At 42.8% G+C, this 22996-nt stretch overlaps 1 protein-coding gene across 7 annotated transcripts in view; it reads right to left on the bottom strand.

Annotated features, from left to right (window-relative positions):
* UPF3A (UPF3A regulator of nonsense mediated mRNA decay) overlaps positions 1-19503 on the bottom strand; it is a 40167-nt gene extending 20664 nt beyond the window's left edge. Inside the window, exons 1-9 of one of the 7 annotated variants that reach the window (XM_019921175.3) lie at positions 19245-19496; positions 18440-18546; positions 16702-16808; positions 15423-15521; positions 15196-15306; positions 11861-11916; positions 11625-11771; positions 6514-6674; positions 4505-4799 (exon numbers count right to left, since the gene is read on the bottom strand). In XM_019921175.3, the coding sequence (XP_019776734.2) occupies positions 4505-4799; positions 6514-6674; positions 11625-11771; positions 11861-11916; positions 15196-15306; positions 15423-15521; positions 16702-16808; positions 18440-18546; positions 19245-19451 (1290 nt within the window). In that variant the 5' untranslated portion in view covers positions 19452-19496. Of the gene's footprint in view, positions 1-4504; positions 4800-6513; positions 6675-8573; positions 10447-11612; positions 11772-11860; positions 11917-15195; positions 15307-15422; positions 15522-16701; positions 16809-18439; positions 18547-19244 lie in introns of those variants that run through there. The other 6 variants (XM_019921172.3, XM_019921176.3, XM_033843632.2 and 3 more) reach the window with 6 other exon arrangements.
* Between the last annotated feature and the right edge of the window lie 3493 nt (positions 19504-22996).

The raw sequence follows: 22996 nt of genomic DNA, 5'->3' as shown, positions 1-22996 counted from the left end.
TAGTGATGGGTTAACATACTCAAACTCCATGGTAACCACAAATAAAATATACAATAGATTCAAAAAAACCAAAAAGAAAGAAACTCAAGCATACCACAAAAGAAAATCATCAAGCCACAGAAAGAAAAACAAAAAGAAGAAAAAGAAGAAATGAACAAAGAACTACAAAAAGCAACGGGAAAACAAGGATTAAAATGTCAGTAAGTACATATTTATTGATAATTACTTTAAATGTCAATGGTCTAAATGCTCCAATCAAAAGAGTGGTAGATTGGATAAAAAAACAAGAACCTACAATATACTGCCTACAAGAGACTCACTTCAGGGTGAAAGACACACACAGACAAAGTGAGGGGATGGGAAAAGATATTTCATGCAAATGGAAATGACAAGAAAGCGGGAGTAGCAATACTCATATCAGACAAATTCGACTTTAAAACAAAGGCCATAAAGAAAGACAACGAAGGGTATTATAAAATGATAAAGGGATCAATACAAGAAGAGGATATTATACTTGTTAACATACATGTACCCAACAGAGGAGCACCTAAATATGTAAAACAAATACTAACAGACATAAAGTGTGAAATTGACAATAATATAATAATAGCAGGAGACTGTAACACCCCACTGACATCAGATCCCTGGACCAATCATCCAGACAGAAAATCAAGCAACAGAAATCCTAAATGACACAATAGACCAGTTGGACTTAACTGATATCTACAGGACACTGCATCCAAAAAAACCCAGAATACACATCTTTTCAAGTGCGCATGTTACGTTCTCTAGGACAAACCATGTGTTAGCTGACAAAACAAGCCTAACAAATTTAAGAGGACAGAAATTACTTCAAGCATCTTTTGTGACTTCAGTGGTATGAAACTAGAAGTCAACCACAGAAAGGACAATGGGAAAAGAATGAACCCATGGAGACTAAACAACATGCTACTAAAAAACCAATGGGTCAACGATAAAATCACAGAAGATATCAGAAAATACCTTGAGTCAAAAATGAAGACACAACCTTACAAAAATCTACGGGATGCAGAAAAAGCAGTTCTAAGAGGCAAGTTCATAGCGATACAGGCCTTCTTCAAGAAACAAGAAAAATTTCAAATAAACAACCTAACCTACCACCTAAAAGAATTAGAAAAACAAGAACAAAAAAAACCCAAAGCTAGCAGAAGGAAGGAAATACTAAAGATCAGAGAGGAAATAAATGAAATAGAGATTAAAAAAACAACAGAAAAGATCAATAAAACCAAGAGCTGTTTTTTTTTGTTTTTGTTTTTTTTTTTTCAGTACGTAGGCCTCTCGCTGTTGTGGCCTCTCCCATTGCAGAGCACAGGCTCCGGACGCACAGGCTCAGCAGCCATGGCTCATGGGCCTAGCCGCTCCGCGGCATGTGGGATCTTCTTGGACCGGGGCACGAACCCGTGTCCCCTGCATCGGCAGGCGGACTCTCAACCACTTGCGCCACCAGGGAAGCCCAAGAGCTGTTTTTTTTAAAAGATCAATAAAATTGACAAGCCTCTAGCCAGGCTCACCAAGAAAAGAGCGAGGACCCAAATAAATAAAATAAGAAATGAAAGACATGAAAATAAAAACTAATACCACAGAAATACAAGTCATAAGAGAACACTATGAACAGTTATATGCCAACAAATTGGACAATCTAGAAGAAATGGACAAATTTCCAGAAATATACAGCCTAACAAAACTGAGTCAAGAAGAAACATATAATTTTAACAGACGAATCACTGGATGTGAAATAGAATCTGTAATAAAAAATAACTCCCTACAAACAGAAGTCCAGGACCAGACAGCTTCAGTGGGGAATTCTACCACACATACAAGAAGAACTTATACCTATCCTTTTAAAACTATTCCAAAAAATTGAAGAGGAGGGAACACTCCCAAATTCATTCTATGCAGCCACCCTCACCTTGATACCAAAACCATACAAAGACACTACAAAAAAAGAAAATTACATGCCAATATCTTTGATGAATATAGATGTTAAAATCCTCAACAAAATATTAGCAAATCAAATCCAATAACACATAAAAAGAATCATTACACCATGATCAAGTTGGATTCATTCCAGGCTTGCAGGGATGTTTCAACATATACATATCCATCAATGTGATACACCACATTAACAAAAAGAAAGAGAAAAACCACAGGATTATCTCAGTAGATGCACAAAAAGCATCTGACAAAATTCAACATCCGGACTTCCCTGGTGGCGCAGTGGTTAAGAATCCGCCTGCCAATGCAGGGGACACGGGTTCGAGCCCTGGTCCAGGAAGATCCCACATGCCGCGGATCAACTAAAACCCGTGTGCCACAACTACTGAGCCTGTGCTATAGAGTCCGCGCGCCTAGACCTCGTGCTCCGCAATGAGAAGCCACTGCAATGAGAAGCCCGCACACCACAACGAAGTCTAGCCCCCGCTCTCTACAACTAGAGAAAGCCAGCATGCAGCAACGAAGACCCAATGCAGCCAAAAATAAATAATAAAGTAAATTAAAAAAAAAAAATTCAACATCCATTCATGATAAAAACTCTCACCAAAGTGGGTATAGAGGAAACATATCTCAACATAATAAAAGCAATTTATGGCAAACCCACAGCCAACATAATACTCAGCGGTGAAAACCTAAAAACCTTCTTGCTAAATTCAGGAACAAGACAAGGATGCCCACTCTCACCACTTCTATTCAACATAGTATTGGAAGTCCTAGCCACAGCAATCAGACAAGAAAAAGAAATAAAATGTATCCAAATTGGAAGGGAAGAAGTATACTGTCATTATTTGCAGATGGCATGATACTTTCTATAGAGAAACCTAAAATCTCCACACATAACTATTAGAACTAATAAATGAATTCAGCAAGGTAGCAGGATACAAAATTAATACACAGAAATCTGTTGTTTCTTTACACCAGCAATGAAATATCAGAAAGAGAAAGTAAAGAAAGAATCCCATTTAAAATCATGTCAAAAAATAAAATACCCAGGAATAAATTTAACCAAGGAGGTGAAAGATCTATATGCTGAAAACTATAAAACACTGATAAAAGAAATTGAAGATGATACAAAGATATAGAGGGCTTCCCTGGTGGCGCAGTGGTTGAGAGTCCGCCTGCCGATGCAGGGGACACGGGTTCGTGCCCCGGTCCGGGAAGCCCCTACATGCCGCGGAGCAGCTAGGCCCGTGAGCCATGGCCACTGAGCCTGCGCGTCTGGAGCCTGTGCTCCACAACGGGAGAGGCCACAACAGTGAGAGGCCCGCGTACCTCAAAAAAAAGAAAAAGAAATAGAAAGATTTCCCATGCTCTTGGATCAGAATAATTCATACTGTTAAAATGGCCACACTACCCAAAGCAATCTACAGATTTTATGCAATGCCTATCAAAATACCCATGACATTTGTCACAGAACTATAACAAATAATCCTAAAATATATATAGAACCACAAAAGGCCCAGAAGTGCCAAAGCAATCCTGAGGTAAAAGAACTGTAGTCAAGATATGGAAGTAACCTCAATGCTCATCAACAGATGAATGGATAAAGAAGATGTGGTATATATACAATGGAATATTACTCAGTCATAAAAAAGAATGAAATTCTGCCATTTGCAGCAACATGGATCGACCTACAGATTGTCATACTAGGTGAAGTTAAGTCAGACAGAGAAAGACAAATGCTATATGATATCACTTATATATGGAATCTAAAAATAATACAAATGAATGTATATACAAAACAGAAACAGGCTCACAGACACATAAAACAAACTTATAATTACCAAAGGAGAGAGGGAAGGAGGGAGGGACAAATTAGGAGTATGGGATTAGCAGATAGACACTACTATACATAAAATAGATAAGCAACAAGGATTTACTGTACAGCACAGGGAACTATATTCAATATCTTGTAATAACCTATATTGGGATATAATCTGGAAAAAATGTCTGAATCAGTTTGCTGTACACCTGAAACTAACACAATATTGTAAATCAACTAAACTTCAATTTAAAAAAATCGTAACTCTGTTAATGATGTAAAAGAAAGCACCATGACATGTCATTAATATTTTCCTTACTGTCTTAGGGGTAAAATGTATAATCTTTCCATTACTTATTCTCAAGCAAATAGTGTGAATGTGCCAGTTTTATACTAAATAAAAGGTTCTTTTTCTTTCCTGGTTAAAAAAACAATTGATTCTCTGAGAAAAGATGATGCTGGTTTCATTTCAGCACTTGGTGCCTCTCACTGGACAAGAATAACTGCTCTGCAAATACAGACTCTCAGGGCAGTGAGCTCCCTAGGACGCTGTCAGAAGCTACGATCCTGCACCTCAAGACACCTCAAGACTCTTGGTTAGATAAAACATTTCTGTCTGGAAAAGCAGTTGTAAGCCTGCAGGATTACAGCTGATACTCTGAGCAGACGAAAATGAAGTGAAAGGTTATCCCCAGTGAATAAAAGAACCTTGCTTCCCGCGTCCTCCTTCTGGGGTGCCAGCTCATCTTCACTCTTCTCCCTTCCTGGTGTCTCTGCTGCCCCCACAGGGCCGCCCCCATCCTGGCTCCCCTTCTTCCCTCGGTCTGGGGTGAATCCTTTCCCCCTTTTCAGCTCTTCTCTGCTTCTTCCTGAAAACTTATCCAACTCATAGCGAGCTCTATGTTTTCTGCTGTCATCCAAGTGGCATCTTTGTGCTTCAAGTTCTTTTTCTCGGAATCTTCTCTCCACGTCCCTTTGCTCTTTATCACTGTCATTTTCTGACCTGTGATTCAACACAAATTATCAATAACCTTCCATAAACTGCTTGTCAATTACCCGTCTTCCCCTCCAGACTACAAGTTCAAAAGCAGACAGGGGATGTGTAAGTCTGCTCATCACTGCAGTGCCAAGTTTGCACATGACGGGCACACGACAGGCATTCAATAAGAAACTTTTGAAAACATGAATAAACAATAGTAATAACAATATTTACTGTTACACTTGAGTCACACATATGTAATAGGCACTATGCTAAGGTACCATATACACATATTTTTATAGTTCTTAGTAAATATAATCCTCCCTTTTTTTACAGATAAAATAAATGAGACTAAAAGTACTCAAGGGACTTTCCTAGCAGCCCAGGTGCACATCCGTCGTGACACAGAGCTGGTATTTACAGCTGAGTTTCTGTTCCAAGCAGAGCTAAAATTAACTAAAAAAATTAATGCATGCATATATCAAACTGAATTAAAGGAACAGTAAGTAAATAAGTTGCTGCTTAGCTCATCTGGTTCTTAAAGTCCTTCTCTCCACGAGCCTCATATACGTACGTCTGTGGCTCCCCGCACGCAATGGCAGCAGGGCTGATGGGAACAAAAAGAGCTACAAGCACAAATCTGTGCCAGAAACATGCCAAAGGCGCTGCTGTATCATAAGCAATAATAAGAGATATGCCCGTAACATAAACCAGAATGATCACAGATTTGACAGTCATGCACAAATTAATCTTATAAACAAACCAATTAACCAGAATCCCTATAAAGAAGAAAGGAAACCTTTATCACAACCGTGCAAGAAAGGTAGTAGGAAGTCATTCCGAGTACTGTGATTCTGGGCGAAAAGCAGCCTCATCCCACGACCTTGCCATTTCCCCTCCAAACTCACCCCTAGCCACCCCTCTGAGCAGAGTGGTCCTGGGCTCCAGGAAGCTCTGCAGGCACCCACGTGCAGGACATGGGGAGGAGCCCTGGGTCAGGGGAACAAGAATCCCAGCTGCACACGGCCCCCTGACTGTGGACCCAGGAGGGAGGGGCTCCCTGCTCAGAGGCTGCCGTGCATCCCGTCCCCAGAGCACTCTGCTCAAACTCCTCTCATGAGCCGCTGTGCGTGAGCAGGCGGGGGACACCCCCGCCGCGTAGAGGCGGGGCCCGTGGACACCAGCATCCACGGCTGCTGGGCAGATCCTGGCGGGACCAGAGGACTGACCACTCCAACAGAGAAAGGGCAGCACTTGGGACTCTATTTCTGTATCACAGAAGATCTCCAGCACCTAAAAGGCTGGGCTCTCCAATTTACAATTCTGCAGCTACACTGAAGGAGGTCTGGAAGATCAAAAGGGCAAGATATCTCAAAAGACAGAGGAAAATTACAAACTGATAAAATCACCAAGTAAAGAGAGTGGGAAGGAGATCTTGAAGATGGAAGTGCAGAGGCAGGAATCCAAGAGAATAACCAGGAGAGGAGATATGGAGGAAACAATACCAGGACACTTCCCTGTTTGAAGACAGCCTCGAGGATGCAGACTGAGCAGTCCACCATCAGCGTGACTGCTGGCCAAGGAGAGACAAAGGTGTGGGCAAGAGCAGCCCAGCAAACTCCTGAATTCCAGGTAGATTATGAAATACAAGCACTCATACTGACAAAGGATGTACAACCACAACTCGATGACAACCTCGGGTGCTTAACGTGGTCAGAGAAACAAAAGCACGGCTCACTTTTCCCTGAGCTCCTGCAGCGAGCTCTCCAAGGGCCTGGGCTTCACGACTACACAGCTGGGACCGAGTTCCTGTTTCCCACCTCTGGTGTCAATTTCCTCTCCTCTTTCTTTTGGCTTCTCAGTGCTTGACTCCTCTCCCTTTTCTGATTTCTTGAGAAGCTGAGAAATTATAATGATAGTAAAATATCACTTTAGGAATATATTATAAAAGAAGGTATTTAATAAATAATTTAAAATATACACCAATATTGAGCCCAAACGTTTGAATAGCAAAAAAACATAAGCTAAAGGTCCAATGAACAGGTTTTTGGTTAAATACACAGGGGAACATTCTTTCAATGAAATACTTTCTAGTTATGAAAAACAATTTAGGATAATGTGATAAAAAAGATATTACATTAACGAAGAAAAGAATGTTACAAAGTGGAATGATCCAATTTCTATTTGCATGTTCATTCACACACATAGAAAAACCTCTAAAAGGCTTGCAACACTGTGTTAAGAGTTATTATTTTTAGTTGGCAGAAATGAAATTATTTTCTTTCATCTACAGGTTCCAGTTTTTCTAAAATGAACATGTATTACTTCAGTAATAAGGAAAAAAATTTTTTTAAAGGATGGCTTTATATTAATGACTGAGAATAGTTTTAAAAACACCTATTACTCTCTTTCTTGAAACAGATTTATAAGGTTCCTATGATACGTTCGTTTAGGTATGAAATTAGGCCTCTTCCTCCCTGTTCCTGCTCTTTGAACTTTAAGTACCACAGGTACAGTCAGTTTGTAGAATATGAACCGAAGTCTACTTGTGAGAATTTTGTTCTCACTTATAAAAGTGAACTTATGTAAGTTGTGGGAGACAAAAACTACACACAGATACACCTAGACTAAACGAGTCCATTTAAGGATGAAACATAGACCGTCAGGCAAACGCTGCCAGCTGCTTCTCATCAGTGGACTATGTTCCCTGCCTGTGGGGGATCCTTTCAGACAACAGTGTATCTTTTTTTAATTAAAAAATTAATATATGCAAACCACAGGGCAGTGCAACAGTATAAGTCTCCATCCATCCAACAAATAATTTTGTGCACCTATGAACTGTTTTTACAATATTTCTGAAGCCAAAGCTTTTTCCAACACCACCTCCCCAGCTGTCCAGCACAGGCTGGGTGTCCCATGACTCAACCCAGTTCTGACACTATCCACCTGGAATTAATGTCAGATCCCACAGGACTGTCCCCACTTCAGAGGCCAGTTGCAAGTCCCAGGTTGTCACCAGTACTTCTGACTGGCCGGCTATAAATTCAGGGAGCTCTTGAATGAGACTGACTCATGGAACTTAGGGAAGTGCTTTACTTACTATTACTGGTTTATTATAAAGGATACAAATCAGGCACAGCCCGATGGGAGAGATGCACAGGGCTCTCTCGGCTCCACCCCCGTGGCAGTGGGATACGTGTGTTCACCAGCTGGGATGCTCTTCAAACCCCACGCTTCAGGGACTTTTATGGAGACGCCGTTACACAGGCATCATTGATTAAACCTCTGGCCATGGGTGACTGAACTCAATCTCCAACCCTTTCCCTCTTTAGAGGTGGGGATGGGGCTGGAGGTTCCAATGCTATAATCACGCCTGGTCTTTCTGATGAGCAGCTCCCATCCTGAAGCTCTCCAGGGTCCCAGCCACCTGTCAGCTCATTAGCATACAGAGGACACTCCTGTGTTTACACGGGTTTTAGCAGCTGTGTGCCATGAACTGGGGTAAAGTCCCTGGGCTCAGGGCTAGGAATGCAGTTGTGGGTAAGAGACAAGTGCCCACAATTAAGGACTCACACTTGATAGTCTTGCCAAGGCGGTGGTGGCCATGGGGGTGGGAGGACGGTATACACAGTGACAAAAATAGAAAACCGTGAACCAGATAATCTCAGGTGGTATGAAACGCTACAAACACATGATAAACAGACTAAAAGGACAATGAGGTGTGGGGCAGGGGAGGAGGGGGAATGGTTTCTCAAGGGGGTCAGGGAAGGCAGGGACCAGACAGTGGGGGGGGGGGCTACTCATGAGAGGGCCTGAGTCTGGTGGGGGGGAAGCTCCCTGCGAGGGGAGCCGGTGGTGGGGGGCGGTCAGGCCAAGTGTCCCCGTGCAGCCCACATCTATGCTTGTTCTACATGCGTGTAACCTATCTCACACACACATCTGTTTCTAAAGAGCTTCGTGGAAAGGATCGCACAACTCTTTCAGATACAGTATTTGTAGCCTACAATTTATATACAGTATTCGGGAATTTTACTTGTGACTTTGGTAACCTGACTTCCTACTTCAACTTGAGCTCACTGCTTAGTTCTCAAGTCTCAGAGGAAAATAAACCACTGGGTGGCTCTCCTTGAATCATATTCTTCTTTACTGTTAACAACAGCCACGAGGACCTCTCTCTGCCTCTTTACTTTTAGGGTATTAATACAAATTCTTTTGGGTTTTTTTTACAGGTTTTATTTTTTAGGTTTTCTTTTTTTTTTTTTTAATTTGAATTCTCTAGATGAATCTTAGGTCAGAGATCCCCAAATTGAGCACAGACGCTCACTAAAGGCCACCCTGGGAGTCAAATATGTACTGTCAGGTCAGAACACCAGACACTCGAAGGACAGAGATGTGGGTGGCCCACGTCACTGGGGTCTAACCTGCCACCAGGATTCTGTTTTACCAGATTCAGTAAGACTAAGCCTTTCTCTTGCTGTGCCTGTGTTGGTTTCTTTGTTTCTGTATGAAGAGCCCCACAGTTTGTGTTGGTTTCTTTGTTTCTGTATGAAGAGCCCCACAGTTTGTGTTGGTTTCTTTGTTTCTGTATGAAGAGCCCCACAGTTACTTTTTGACATCATTTGCTTTTATGTCTTTGGTTTATTTTGGATTCTAATTCCATATTCAAACGTGTAAAAATAAAATGCTATATTCCAAATACTGTAAGTCTTACTTAAAATTATAGGCAAAATTGTAGGCTACACGTTTTAATGATTCTTCTTGAAAAACTCTCAAAGCTATTGACAAAAATGCTTTTCAGAATATAAAGCATTAGGTGCTATTATTCTTTGCTGAGAAAGGTAAAGGAAAAGGTTAGACAATATTTGCATACCTGTAGATGGATACCTACTTGCCCCCTGGTCATGACAGAGCTGTCTTTCCAAGATGACAAAGGCCTTCCCATAATATTAAGGTTTCATTTTATTATCTTTCAAGGGCTGTTAGTTTATACTGTTGAGACTACATATGATTGTTATAGGAAGTATATCTGCTACACTTTTGTTATGAAGAACTGTGTTCATACTTAAACCACATGGACAAACAGAGAACAGTCTCAGAGTTATTTCCAGAGGGACACCCTGGCTACGCCCATTATTAGGTCCATGTCCTGGCAGAGGTGGGATGGACGATCTTCATTTAATAATCTTGACTGGGCTCCTCAATTTCATCAATGGTACTAACAGATTATGAGATTTTAAAACTACATGGATCTGTAACAATTGTCATCAAAGCCAAAATGAAGGAAACCACTCTGGCTGATTTCTTGCGGGTCAAACGGCTACCTACTCATCTTGCCCACTGAGGTTTTATCTTTGCAGTAAATGTGCTGCAGCAGCATGACCTGGCCCACACCTTCCATCAGGTTGAGTTTTTCAGCAAATCCTTGAACTTAAAAAGAGCCACTTCAAGCAACAGTCTTCAGAGGTTATGTTATTCATTAGTGCTGTTCATCAGCTGTTCCAGGTTTTCCTCCAGGCACTTGCAATGTCCCTCAGCTTGAGAGTAGGTGGGGACGTGCACCGCGTTTTGGCCAGTGGAATGTGGGCACATGGGACCTGTCCCTTCTGTGTGGAAGGTTTAAGAACCAGTGTGCAACCTGCTGTGTTACACACCTCCTTCCACTTCATAACGACTGCGGAAGCAAATGCAAGATGGAGCCTCGTCAGCTTGGCTCACTGAATGGCTACGATGAGCAATGCACAATGGACACGTAATGTGAACAAGAAGAGAACCTTAGCTGCACGAAACCAATGAGACCTTGAGACTATTTTTACTGCAGCATAGCCCAGTCAGTTCTGATCGATACAGATGGCTGTGTGTGTCACAGGAATATGGTTAAGAAATCCCCCCCATTGCTAGTGAACCCCACAGGACCACCTACGGGAGACACTGTTTTAGAAGCAAAGGCCTAGAAAAAGCTTTGCTTTCCTTGAAGATATGACATGTTTTCTCCTCATGAATAGTGAAAACTACGTTTCTGATCAACTCTTCTGTTTTTGACTGCCGAGCATATCAGAAACGAATCTAGGGCTCAACTACGGCAACTGTGGTCTCTTCCCTATCCTTTCCTTTCTGCCTCCGTTCCCTCAAGTCCTGACCTTCCATTTTTTTCCTTTATATTATACAATGTTAACGAATCCCTAAAAGGCACCTTAAACCCTTTGTGGAAGAGGTAAGATTCACATGCGGTTGAAATCTAGGCTTAAAGTCATCTGAGCAGAATACTAAGAAGGTAGGGGCTGACCCCAGTTTAGGCAATAAATTTTACATAGAGGATAATTCCCTCTGTGGGAATTAAACCACCCTCATAAATGAATGCATCAGTCAAAGGAAAAACGGGCAAGAGATGTAGAAACCATTGCTGCTACCACAAAAGAAATGATACAACCCAGTTCTATGAGTCCGTCAGCATAAAGAAAGGCCAGTAGACACAAAGCCAGCGGGTTTCAAATGTGTCGTGTTTTAGTTAGGAAATCTCTCTTGAAAGGCAAATATAAGCAGAAGCCCAGCCTAGGACATTTAAATGTGGGCTCCTCTGGGTGAAGTGCTTCTGTCACACCCAGGAACCTGGTCCTCGCCCACTCTTCCACCCATGTGGTCCCCCAAACACAGCAAGCTCAAGAAAGCCTGGGGCTCAGGGAACACCATCTGAGAACCACTGTCATAGAACAGAGAAAAAGAACTATAATAGTGAAAGACTACACTAATGAAAATGTTCTGCAAGTTCTGAAGAGCTAAAATACCGAAAAGGTTGAACCATTTTTGGAAAAAAGAAATGAAATGTCTCCTCAAAATTACCTTCCTCCTTACTTCTTTCTCAGCAGTTTTCTGCTGTTTTTCCGCTGCTCTCCTCTTACATCTCTCCTCTTCCCTTCTCCTTCTTGTCTCTTCTTCCCGTAAGCGCTTCCTTTCCAACTCCCTCCTCCTCCGTTCTTCTCGCTTTTCTTCTCGAATTCTCTAAAGATGTGGAAAGTATGTGTATAAACTGTCTGCACAGACATGATGGGAACAAGAAGGCTATTCACTGGGTAAAAGGCCAGACCTACCTGCTTTTCTAATTTTCTACTTTTAATATACTCCAAAAGAGGTGTGGTTCTTCTAGCTAAAATACAAAAATTGCAATGTAGTGTTTAACTCTAAAATAAGATTTCTTTATTTTAAATACTTGCTTTCAATTTAATCTTTAAAATAATTAAGGGAAGACTGTATCATTTTAAAACTTTCCTACTCTATCACTATAAAGTCAAGTAATTTGGAGGCACTGACAGACTTATACACACTAGGCATTTAATTCCTGAGTCTTAAGGGAGTCCCATACATTACTCACAAAAATGTATAAAGCAAAAAAGCAAAATGAAAACAATACATTAAACTTCCCAAACGTTATAACGTATTTATATACAGACGGCCCTCCGTATCCACTGGTTCCACATCCGCAGATTCAACCAATTGTGGATCAAAAATATATGGGAAAAAAAATTCCAGAAAGTTCTAAAAAGCAAAACTTTGACTTTGCAACTCAGTGGCAACTATTTCCATAGCATTCACAGTGTATCAGGTATTACAAGTAATCTGGACATGACTTACCGTACACAGTAGGATGTGGGTAAGCTGCGTGCAAATATAATGCCGTTTTACAGAGGGGACTTAAGCACCCACAGATGTTGGCACCCATGGGGTCAGGGCGGGGCTGGAGAGGCGTGAGGACTCTGCCCTGTACGGCGGTGGTTCTGGGCTTGTCAACTAGGGCAGAGCTGAGACCTACCCGGGTGGGGCTGGGGAGCCGATGCTGAGGCTCCACCCGCCTTCCCTCCTTCCTTACAAACACCCGCCTTGCTCCCCCAAAGGACTGATGTGGTGGGTAAATAGGACCCTGTATAAGAAAGTGCTTTACAAGCCATAAAAGTGTATCATTTACTAAATACAAGATGCACAACCACGCAGTACAACACTGATTTAACCAACAGTAGAACCGTTCTCGCTTACTAGGCTTGGCGACAACCACGTATGAGGAAGCCGGTCCCACGGCTGCTAAGTCTCAGAGCTGGGACCTGAGCCCAGGTCTGTCCGCGCTCTGAAGACCCTGATATGCCTGCACTAATCTGCAACTTCAGAGTGAACTAACATTTGCATTTAACCCACACTGCTCAGCCTTGACCATAAGAATCCACTAAAGGTCAAAATCTAAGAAAAGAAAAAGGCATTTGGCACGAATTGCCTGATTAAGACTAAATTTAAATAGGCAGAAAGAGGAGTCACAGTTCTACAGGCTCGTCCTGGGCTAGTGGATTCTAAGTCACATTCATTCATTCAGTAAACAATTACGGTGCACCTACTGTGCACCAAGCACTGGGCGAGATGCTGGGAACGGGAGAGGACAGGCTCGTCCCTCCTCTGCAGGAGGGTGGCTGGACTCTGGTGGGGGATGTGTGTGTGATCAGCAAGTGGATATCTAACAACTGCCCAGAAGTGGAAGATCTTGCTACTTCCCTGCAGCGGCCCTGTACAAAGGCATTTAAGAAGAAGCAGTAAAGAAACAGGACGAGGAGGGTGAGTTCTGTAAATAATTTCTAATTTGCTGCTTCGTTTAACTCTTCTGAAATTTATCATGTTCTACAGTGAAATCACGATTTGCCCTCAATACTGTTTCCTCCCCACGTCAGTCCTGGTGCCATAACCCACTGATCTCCTCAAGTCAGGCTCCCGGAGGCTTTGATCCTTTCTGCTTTCTTACCCTCACACCCAATCCTCAGCCGGTCTGGTCAGTTCAACCTCCAGAACACATGCTGACTCTGCCGCCCTCGTTCAAGCAGCCTTCTCTGACGACAGCGAGGGCCTCCTAACCAGAGCCCAGCTTCTCCATCTTATGGAGCAACCAGAGTGACGGGGAAAAAAAATCAATCAGACCACATCACTCCCTCGGTCCCCAGCTGTCCCTCAAATAAAATCCAGCCCATCATGCTGTGGTCCCACCTCTCCAGCTACTCTGCTCCTTGCCCACCACGTGCCAAGCACACAGGCGTGCGCCCCGCTCCTGCAGGCCCAGAGCTCCAGCCTCCAGCCCTTGTGTTTGCAGTTCCCCCTTCTTCCATCTCTTGGCCCAGCTGGTCTCGGCTCAAATACAGTCTCAGAGGGCCTCTCTCTCTATCCCATTATTCTATTCCATTACGTCTGTGGCACTTATCACAAGTGGAAATACTCTGGCTTGAGCATTTCTGCATGTGCTTGCTGCAGTCACCCCAGTAGGAGGGCAGCTGCACGAGGGCAGAAGCCTGTGTGTCCTGTTCCAGTGCTGTCCCCGTGCCCAGGCTCGGAGTCGGTACCCAGTCCACATGTGCTAAGCACACCTCCATAAATACTTCAGTGATTAAAGATCCTTCGAGCCTCACATTGAATCGCCTCTTATAAGATACAGAACTTCACTATTAGACTAACGAAGAACGCTTCACTGATGTTAACCTTGTTTTATTCATTTACTCAAATACCTAAACTTGTTCAAGCAATTACATGCCTAGACTACAAAGACAAAAATACAGTTCTCTTGGGGGGTGGAGAGACAAAGTGAGAGGAGAGTTAATGCAGAGAGAGACAGACAAATAAGAAGATAAATTATCAACAGCGTAACCGTTCTGTCCTGTAAGTCTTGGTGGGTGAGCAGGAGGTAGGCATGGGGAAGGGAGGGCAGAACAGGTGGGAGGGGCACCGGGCTGCACGGTGAGGCCCCAGCCCCGGCAGAGGCAGGAAGGGAGACACTCACAAGCATGTTTGGGAGAGACAAACAGGTTGCCTGATAGAGAAAGGAGTTTCACGTCTACTCTTGAGTTCTGGGGGAATGCTGCTAGGAGAGAGCCGTTTCCAAAATATTCCACTTGGGGCTAGAGGGTTGAAGGCCTGATTCAAACCAGATTCTGTGCTCTGGCTGGGCTTATCCACTCATCTGCCTCACTCGCTCAGGGGCCTTGATAGTTTTTTGAACAACAGCAAGATGACCTCATACTTAAGCAAAGCATCTCCTTTCTATGACTGCTCTTTGCAAAGATGACTGACTTCAACTTTGAGACATAAGCTTACCTGATGCAGCCCGGCACACAGCACTCCAATGTCTTCTCTACTGCTCATTCAGAAGCGTCATAACTTTGAAACAAAGTGACTGTAACTGAAAACTCAGGTGTTCTCCCTCCATCAACAGATGCTCAGAAATATTTTCCCAAGTTACCATCCTGCTACCCTTTTCCTTTTGTCAAAACTGGGAAATACTCTGTATTTCTGCCAAGCCTGTCACATGTGTCAATTTTCTATAATAATCATGAAAAAGGAAACACAAATATATACTCTATAAATACATATCTCAATAAAGAGGAAAACAATGAGCAAAACAGACCAATAAGTCCTCTTGTCTTTGCCTCTATGTCCCCCAGAAGAGCTTCAGCATTGGCATTAGTTTTCTCCTCCTCCACACAGTAAGTTTCTAAAAACTTCTTATATTCTGGATCTGTATATTAAGATAGAAAGAAAATCAATATATTCTTCCCCATATAGGGAGAGAAATTATATTTGACCAATGTGTTTAATGCAGTTTCACAATCCAGCATTTGAAAAAGGACTCACCGTCTTCAATGCTTCCAGCTTGGGTGTCGTTTTTCTTTAGCTTCTTTTTGGCTGTCTTCTGGAATGGAGCAAATTCTACCACTGCAGGATATTCTAGGCCTTTAACAGGAAACAAATTACAAAAGCCATTCTGAAATTCTGTATTCATTTTAAAACAATAGTCTAGCTTACTTAAGCACTGAGCATAGCATTGACAATATTATTGTTTAAAATATAATTATACTTTCAAGTAACAGTAATCTTAGCACATCAAACTCCAGATTTAAACAAAGGATGAGCACTTATTTACTAAATAACACAATTCCTCATATTGTAGTTGTGGTTACATGACTGAATACATTCAAAATTCTTTCAACTGTATACCTTAAAGTGGTTTTTTTTACCATATGTAATTTCTACCTCAATAAACCTTATCGCTCTCCCACCAAAGAGTTTATTTTGGAATACCTTTCAATAGGTGTCCTAGTAACATCTTACAGTTTCTAATTTTAAAAGGTTAATTTAATTATCAATCTGGTATATGAGTTCAAGGAAATGACTCTGTTTACAAGAGACACTCAGCTAAAAGAGAGGGTTTCAAAGGGTGTTCATGATATCCAGGTAAGATTTGCTTCATATAGAAAAATCTAGAATGAAAGTCACTTGAAGCTGACTCTGTTGTTATGTAGGGGTGGCGGGGAACAGACACACAGAAACGCTCGCGGACAGCATCTGCCTCACGGAGAGAGGGAACACTTCCACCCTGCTGCCAAACCCGCTGAGTGATCACTTTCACATTTGCCAGAGGGCTATGATACTTTAACTCTCATGTATCTGGAAGACACTTTTGAGTATTTATTTTATCCTCAACTACTCAGAATAAAGTCAAGAACCAGGAGGAGAGCAGGGCTTCAGACAGACAGGGACAATGTCTGCTGCATTTTCAGCGCTGCATCCATGATGCCTAGTACATAGTACCAGGATAAAATAATTTACTTTGGGAACGTAAAAGAGTAAAAAGTTCACTTTTCCAGAAAACTCATTTATGTGAAAAACTTCATTCTCTGACGATGATACCTAACTAGGTTGTCACTACTACACAAAATTGCTATTAATTCTTTGGTTTATATGTAATTTTAATTTTTAACATAAACCCATAATCACAATAACATACTCAAAATTTATGAATTTATTTTAGATTAGCATCTAAGGACTCAATTAAAATTCACAAACATCCAGCAAAACTTAATTAAAGTACTTAGATATTACAATAAAGAGTTTAAAAAGCCAATGACCCAACCTTTACTGTCAATGAAGATATATCCATCAAAACGATCTCTAAAAAGCAGGATGTCATCAGGATTTCTAAAATTAATGTATGCTCTTGAATAGAGATGAGGATAAAGACTGAAAGAAGAGATAACAATGAAAACAGTAAAAAACTTAAGACTTCTTTTAATTTTGTCTTTTTTTTTTTTTTCTTCTTTTCTGGATACAACAAACTACTTCAGATAAAACCTTTACGCCAAAGAACCATTTGTCAGTTAATTACAGCAATCTGGATATTCTTTAGCAAATAAACCAAAAACGAACAAAATATTAACCGAGATCTTTTTAATGATTTGGGAGAGACACTTTAGGTTGGTTTTTCTACTGCACAGAGCCAGGGTTAAAATACTGGTGCTCAGAGGTAGAAAATCAAAGGCAAGGTTATTCAAAGATCATCCCTAATCACATATCATGACTGCAATACAACCTAGTCACGATTCATTCAGAGAAGGAAATGTTGTATTGTAAATGAGCTCCTTTACTGATTTAGAGAACACATTTAGGTATCTTAAAAGGGTATTTATTGTAGCACATGGCATAGGATCTACAGAAGAACTAAGCCTTTCCCCTCTAGCTCACAGCTACCAATGTCCTTCATAGGTGGGAACTTTCAACCCCATTTCACAGATGAGAACACTGAGGCTCAGAGAAATTAGGTGCTCACAGAGGGAGCAGTTAGTAAAATGGTGGGACTGGGATTCCAATCTGAGTCACTCTGAGTCCAGTGCCTGACCTCCTGTAACTGTACTAGTTTTCCTAAACTTTAGTCATTTCAAAAAATCATGTTTATGTTGTGTTTTTTTTAACCAAATCTACATTTACCTGTGATATTTTTCTTTGACCGAACTGACATTTTTTTACTTAAATGTATTTATTCAAAAGGAAAGTTTATAATGGCTACCATAAATGAGAACTCATGATATTGAAGAGAAAAAGAATAATAAAGATAATAAGAAATCACATAGTGAAAATCACCAAATTCTAGCTGAACTGTCATCTGTTGGGCTAACTTGAGGTCTGCTCTCTTTTTTAATAAAAAGGAGATTTTGAAGTGTTAAATTATTGTCAGAAACATCTTCCTACCAAGCTGTAAAAGGTAACTGAAAAAGATATAACTTAGTGGGCGTGGGTTGAGGGTGGGGATGTCAGTGATAGAAGGGAACACTAGGGGCTGCTGGGGTCTGGAATATTCTGCCTCTTTATCTGGTCTTAGTTACATGGGTGTGTTCACTTGTAAAAATTCATTAGGTTATACATCTATTATTTATTCACTTTTCTTTCTTATATCTTAATACAATTTACTTTAAAAGGTTATATGAAGTAAGGTTTAGTGATATCCAAAATAAAAAAATTAATACGTTGTTACACTGCTTTCCTTTTTAGGCTATGGTGGTGGTACGGAGATCTTCAAATCTATTTTAGGTAAATTTAATTATCTGCCTACTTAGAAATAACGTGCAGAAATAAAGGCCTGCACTGATTTCCGCATATATGTGGGAACGAAGATGGAAACAGAGATGGCTTCTATTATCTACATTCCTTTACCATCAACTGACAAAACCTCTCAGCCTTTTTTTTTTTTGGCCATGCCGCACAGCTGGTGAGACCTTAGTTCCCCGACCAGGGGTTGAACCCGGGCTCCGAGTCCTAACCATTAGGCCACCAGGGAATTCCCTCTCAGCCTCTTAACGTTGGTAAAATCTTCTCACCTGAGATCAGCAGTAAAGAGCCCGAAGTAATCGTGTGCAGGAAGGGGGTGAAGCTGCTGTTCCAGCTGCTCCTTGGTGAGGCTGGGAGGAAGCCGCCGGATGACCACCTGGGGAGAAACGCTGGCTGGGTTTCCTTTCGCTAGTACTGTATGAAGCTTACCTGAAAGCTTGGTCACCTGTGTTTATGCTCAGAGTAAAATCTAACTCAGGAGTCCAGCAGAAACACGCATTTTAGTAAAGATTAAGAAACATATGCATGGAGAACATGGCTGTCAAAAGAATAACAAGGGCTGAATAATGTAAAAGGGATCGGTGAGGTCAGAAAAGGCTGGGCATAGCAGCCGTTTTTCATAAAATCTTTTCATTAAAACCAGATAACTGTTGGTATGTGCCCGCCTCCACGCTCCCTACCAGGAGGTAAGGTACATGCAGGGCAACATCCACAGCAGCACCTTCCGCCTCCCGCCCGCAGGGTCCACCCGCGTCCACTCCAGCGCCACGGGCTCTGCTCTCCCGGCTGCGCCGTCTCCCCTGGACCGGACCGGACCCTCGGCAACGTGGAAGGCTACTGCCCGGCACTGGTAAGCCCAGCGTCCCAGCCTCGACGGGAAACACATACAGGCTGAAGTGACTTTTCTTCCTCCAAAGCCAGAAAAGATCGCGTCAAGGGCGCCCTAGCAGCCCAGACGCCGCGGGGGCAGCGCGGCCCGGCCGCTGTCCGCGGTGCTGAAGCGCCCGCGGCTCCGCCCCGGAGCGCAGGGATACCGCACCTTCGGCCCCGCCCCTCACATCGCCCCGCCCCCACCTTGCTGAGGACCGTCCTCTTTTCCTCGCGAGGTTCGACTGCACCGCCCCCACAGCCGGAGGACCAGGCTACTGGCGCTTCAGGCTCCCGCCGCTGAGACTCCCGGCGGAAGTGGCTTTCTGGGGGCGACGGCTTCTCCTTCCCGCTCGGACCCCGCGTAGTAACGGGCAACCCTGGGCCCCCCTCTCCCTCCTTCTGCGAGCGCATCCCAGACCCGCCGCCGAGCCGCTTCAGCCTCTCGTCAGGGCCGAAATCTCGCGAGGACTGGGCCGCCCCACCCAGTCCCCACTATTCAGAGGCCGCACGCCCCCTCCCCCGTCCCTGGCTGCAGTTCCGCATCCCTCTCCCGTACTCCGACTTCCGTTGCCGCGCCCGTCCGGGGCCCGGGGACGCGCGTGGGGAGGGACGTTCGGCTCCTGGACGAGGGGGCGGGGGTGGGGGGGCGTATGCGGGGCCAGGACCTGCAGCTGGAGCTGGGCTGCCGAGGGCGGGCCCTGGCCCTGCGGGGGCGGCCCCGAGAGCAGCGGTCAGCTCGGGGCCGATGCCCTGGTCTCCTTGCAGCCCGACTTAGAAGGGTCTGGGGGTGGACGGGGGCTTGGCGGCCTCGCTCAGGAGCGGGTCAGCGGGAAATTCGGGACCTGAGGACTTGGCTCAAGCGGGAGCCTTGAATTGGGCTGTGCAGGGCTGGATCTCTTTCCCACCGAGAAGAGCTGGCCGTTTGGCTAAACATCCCAGAGAATGACATACACATGCTTAATAAAGTGTTTACAGCTATTTAGTCTTTTCCAAGGAAATCTGAACGTTTCATCAGAGAGTAGCAATTACATTCAGGAAAAAGCAAGCGATTGACAAACAGCACAAATCAGTACATGGCTTTCCTCTGCGGAGTAGAATAAATGCCCCAGAGTTGAGAGAAGAAATTGGCCGCAGAGAAAGAAGGCTCACTTCGACGGTCCCTAGGACTCAGGTGGCAAGGACTGGAGTAGCTCAGACTCACGGCACTCAAAATAGGGCCTTATCTCCACACATTCTCCAGCATTTATGGCATGGACATATATACACTACCAAACATAAAACAGATAGCTAGTGGGAAGCAGCCGCATAGCGCAGGGAGATCAGCTCGGTGCTTTAGTGACCACCTAGAGGGGTGGGATAGGGAGGGTGGGAGGGAGACGCAAGAGGGAAGAGATATGGAAACATATGTATATGTATAACTGATTCACTTTGTTATAAGCAGAAACTAACACATCATTGTAAATCAATTATACTCCAATAAAGATGTAAAAGAAAAAAACAGGGCCTTAATGTTTTCCAATATAATTTTCGCTCAACTTTTTGAAGCGCTCAATGGGACAGCAGCCATGTTTTTCTTTTACAAACATTCAGGCAGAAACACTTTTGGTTAGAATAATTCATATAGAGGTTAATTTTTAAATGCCACGTTTTTTCGTATTTTCAACTTATTCGTGTTGGCTATGTTTTTCATTCGTAGCACCTTTCTTCCCAGAACTTTAAGTACCAACAAACAAAGAAACTGGAGAATAGAGTAACTGAGGCATTAAGAGATTAAGGGAATCGCTGGCAGCCGCTGGGAGTAAATCCAGGTTTAACTCAAGCCAGTCCTTTATCCCTGAACCACTCACTACCTATGAACACAATTGAAATGTGTCATTTTAAATGGGCTGAAAGACTCAAAAGAGCAGTTCCAAACCTGAGTTCTCTAAAACCCCACAAAGGAGGCCAGGAGCAGTTTTCATTATTTCAAATCAAGTCTAAAGGAATCCTATAGGAACAAACTATGCTGAAGTTGCACACACACTAGATCCAGTTTCCTTTCCTGCCTCCAATCAACTCGGTATCGAAAGCCTAGTTCTGCTGATCAAAAGCTCTTATTGTGACAAAGAAAAGGAAAATGTGGTTGTCGGAGAAGATGGTTTATTATATCCCGAGGGTGGGAGGGAGGGGCACAAGGGGCTGATGGTGAGAAATGGCAGAACTTCAGAATTCGCGGCGGATGGAATTATTCTTTAAATACAATTTTATAATACCAATTTCAAGACAGTGAATGACATACACTTGTTAAATCGCTCATGATTTTATATGAAAGAAAAGTACAGCGTAAAGAATATCTACCTTCCTACACATTACCCAGCATGTTTTGTTTAAAATACACATAGAACTACATCCAAAACAAAGCCGTATTAACTAATCTCCACATGTCAGTGAACCTAACCCTAACTGAACACTCCACCTCCTGGTCATAGGAAGGGTTACATTTTGCTCCAGAGCACGGGTCTAATTGATGGATGACCATGACCTAAAGCAACTGGTGACCGTTACACTCTGTTTTTCTTCAAAGATGACAGCACAGTCACTTTAAAGGTGGCAAGAAGGCTGACTTCTTAGGAAACTAGGCATTATTATGAGATACTAGAGTCATATCAGAAAAATACTTGGCACTACAATTACACACTACCCTCCCTTTTTTTTGACACTTTCTGAAGACTAAACATTGATATTAAACTTGTTAATGTGAAAAACAGCTTAGTCAAATGTCTTGAAGTTCTTGTTCTTTTATGTCTTAAAGCACTGTCAACAAGGTCATGGGTTAATTATCAGGCGTTCACTTTTCCAGAACATGAAAAAAAATCACACCACGTGATCGATGAAAAAACTAAATGAAGCAATGTTATTGTCTGGTGGGTAAAATAAGTGTGGAAGAGTATTAATACCTTCATTTTAATTTATTTTAAAAGTGATTATTTTCCGTTCCATAATTTGATTTTCTAGCCCAGCTAAAGAGAGGAGAGGCATAAAAATAGGCACATGTGATGCTTGACAGAGAAGAGACAGAGAAGCCATTTTAAAAGAAAAATGAAAACTCAGGAACACACTATTTGAGTCTAAATAGCAGTAGGCTATCAGGGACTCTAAGCGCCTCACTGCACACAGCCCATGTGTAGTGTGAGGGGCTGAGACAGGAAATGGGGCCTGTGCGCTGCCTTGGATGCATCGCTAGCTGGGCTCAGATTCCTCATCTGTACAGGTCTTACTCCAAAGACTTACGGGAGTTATTAGCACATGGGGACCTCAAGAAATGACAGCTATTATTCTTCTACCTTATAAATCGTATTTTTCTGCCTTAGCTATTATATTTCTAACCCTTAAAAAGGTACAAATATATAAGATACATTTTAGGCTAAGATAAAAAGTTTTAGTGTTTAAGAGAGAATATTAGGTGCTTGGAAAATTCATTTCTATACAATACCTTATTTGTTAATGATGCTGTAAATAAATGCCTTGGAATAAAACATTTTTCTATGAAAAAATAGGATAATGTGTCTAATATGAGGATAAGAGCTTGAAAGAAAAGATTTGAACAAATGAAGGACCTAATCCCATCTTTTTATTAGAATGACTAAGAGTTGTTCTTTTTTTTTTTTTTTTTTTTTTTTTTTTTTGCGGTACGCGGGCCTCTCACTGCTGTGGCCTCTCCCGTTGCGAAGCACAGGCTCCGGACGCGCAGGCTTAGCGGCCATGGCTCACGGGCCCAGCCGCTCCGCGGCATGTGGGACCTTCCCACACCGGGGCACAAACCCGCGTCCCCTGCATCGGCAGGCGGACCCCCAACCACTGCGCCACCAGGGAAGCCCCGAGTTGTTCTTTTTTTATTATAAATTAATTTATTTATTTTTGGCTGCGTTGGGTGTTTGTTGCTGCGCTAGCTTTTCTCTAGTTGCCGTGAGTGGGGG

This window comes from Tursiops truncatus, chromosome 18, assembly GCF_011762595.2.
Source record: "Tursiops truncatus isolate mTurTru1 chromosome 18, mTurTru1.mat.Y, whole genome shotgun sequence".
In the NCBI taxonomy this organism is placed as follows: Eukaryota; Metazoa; Chordata; class Mammalia; order Artiodactyla; family Delphinidae; genus Tursiops; species Tursiops truncatus.
Note: the sequence above shows the minus strand (reverse complement) of the source record. Positions and strands in the feature narration are given on the sequence as shown.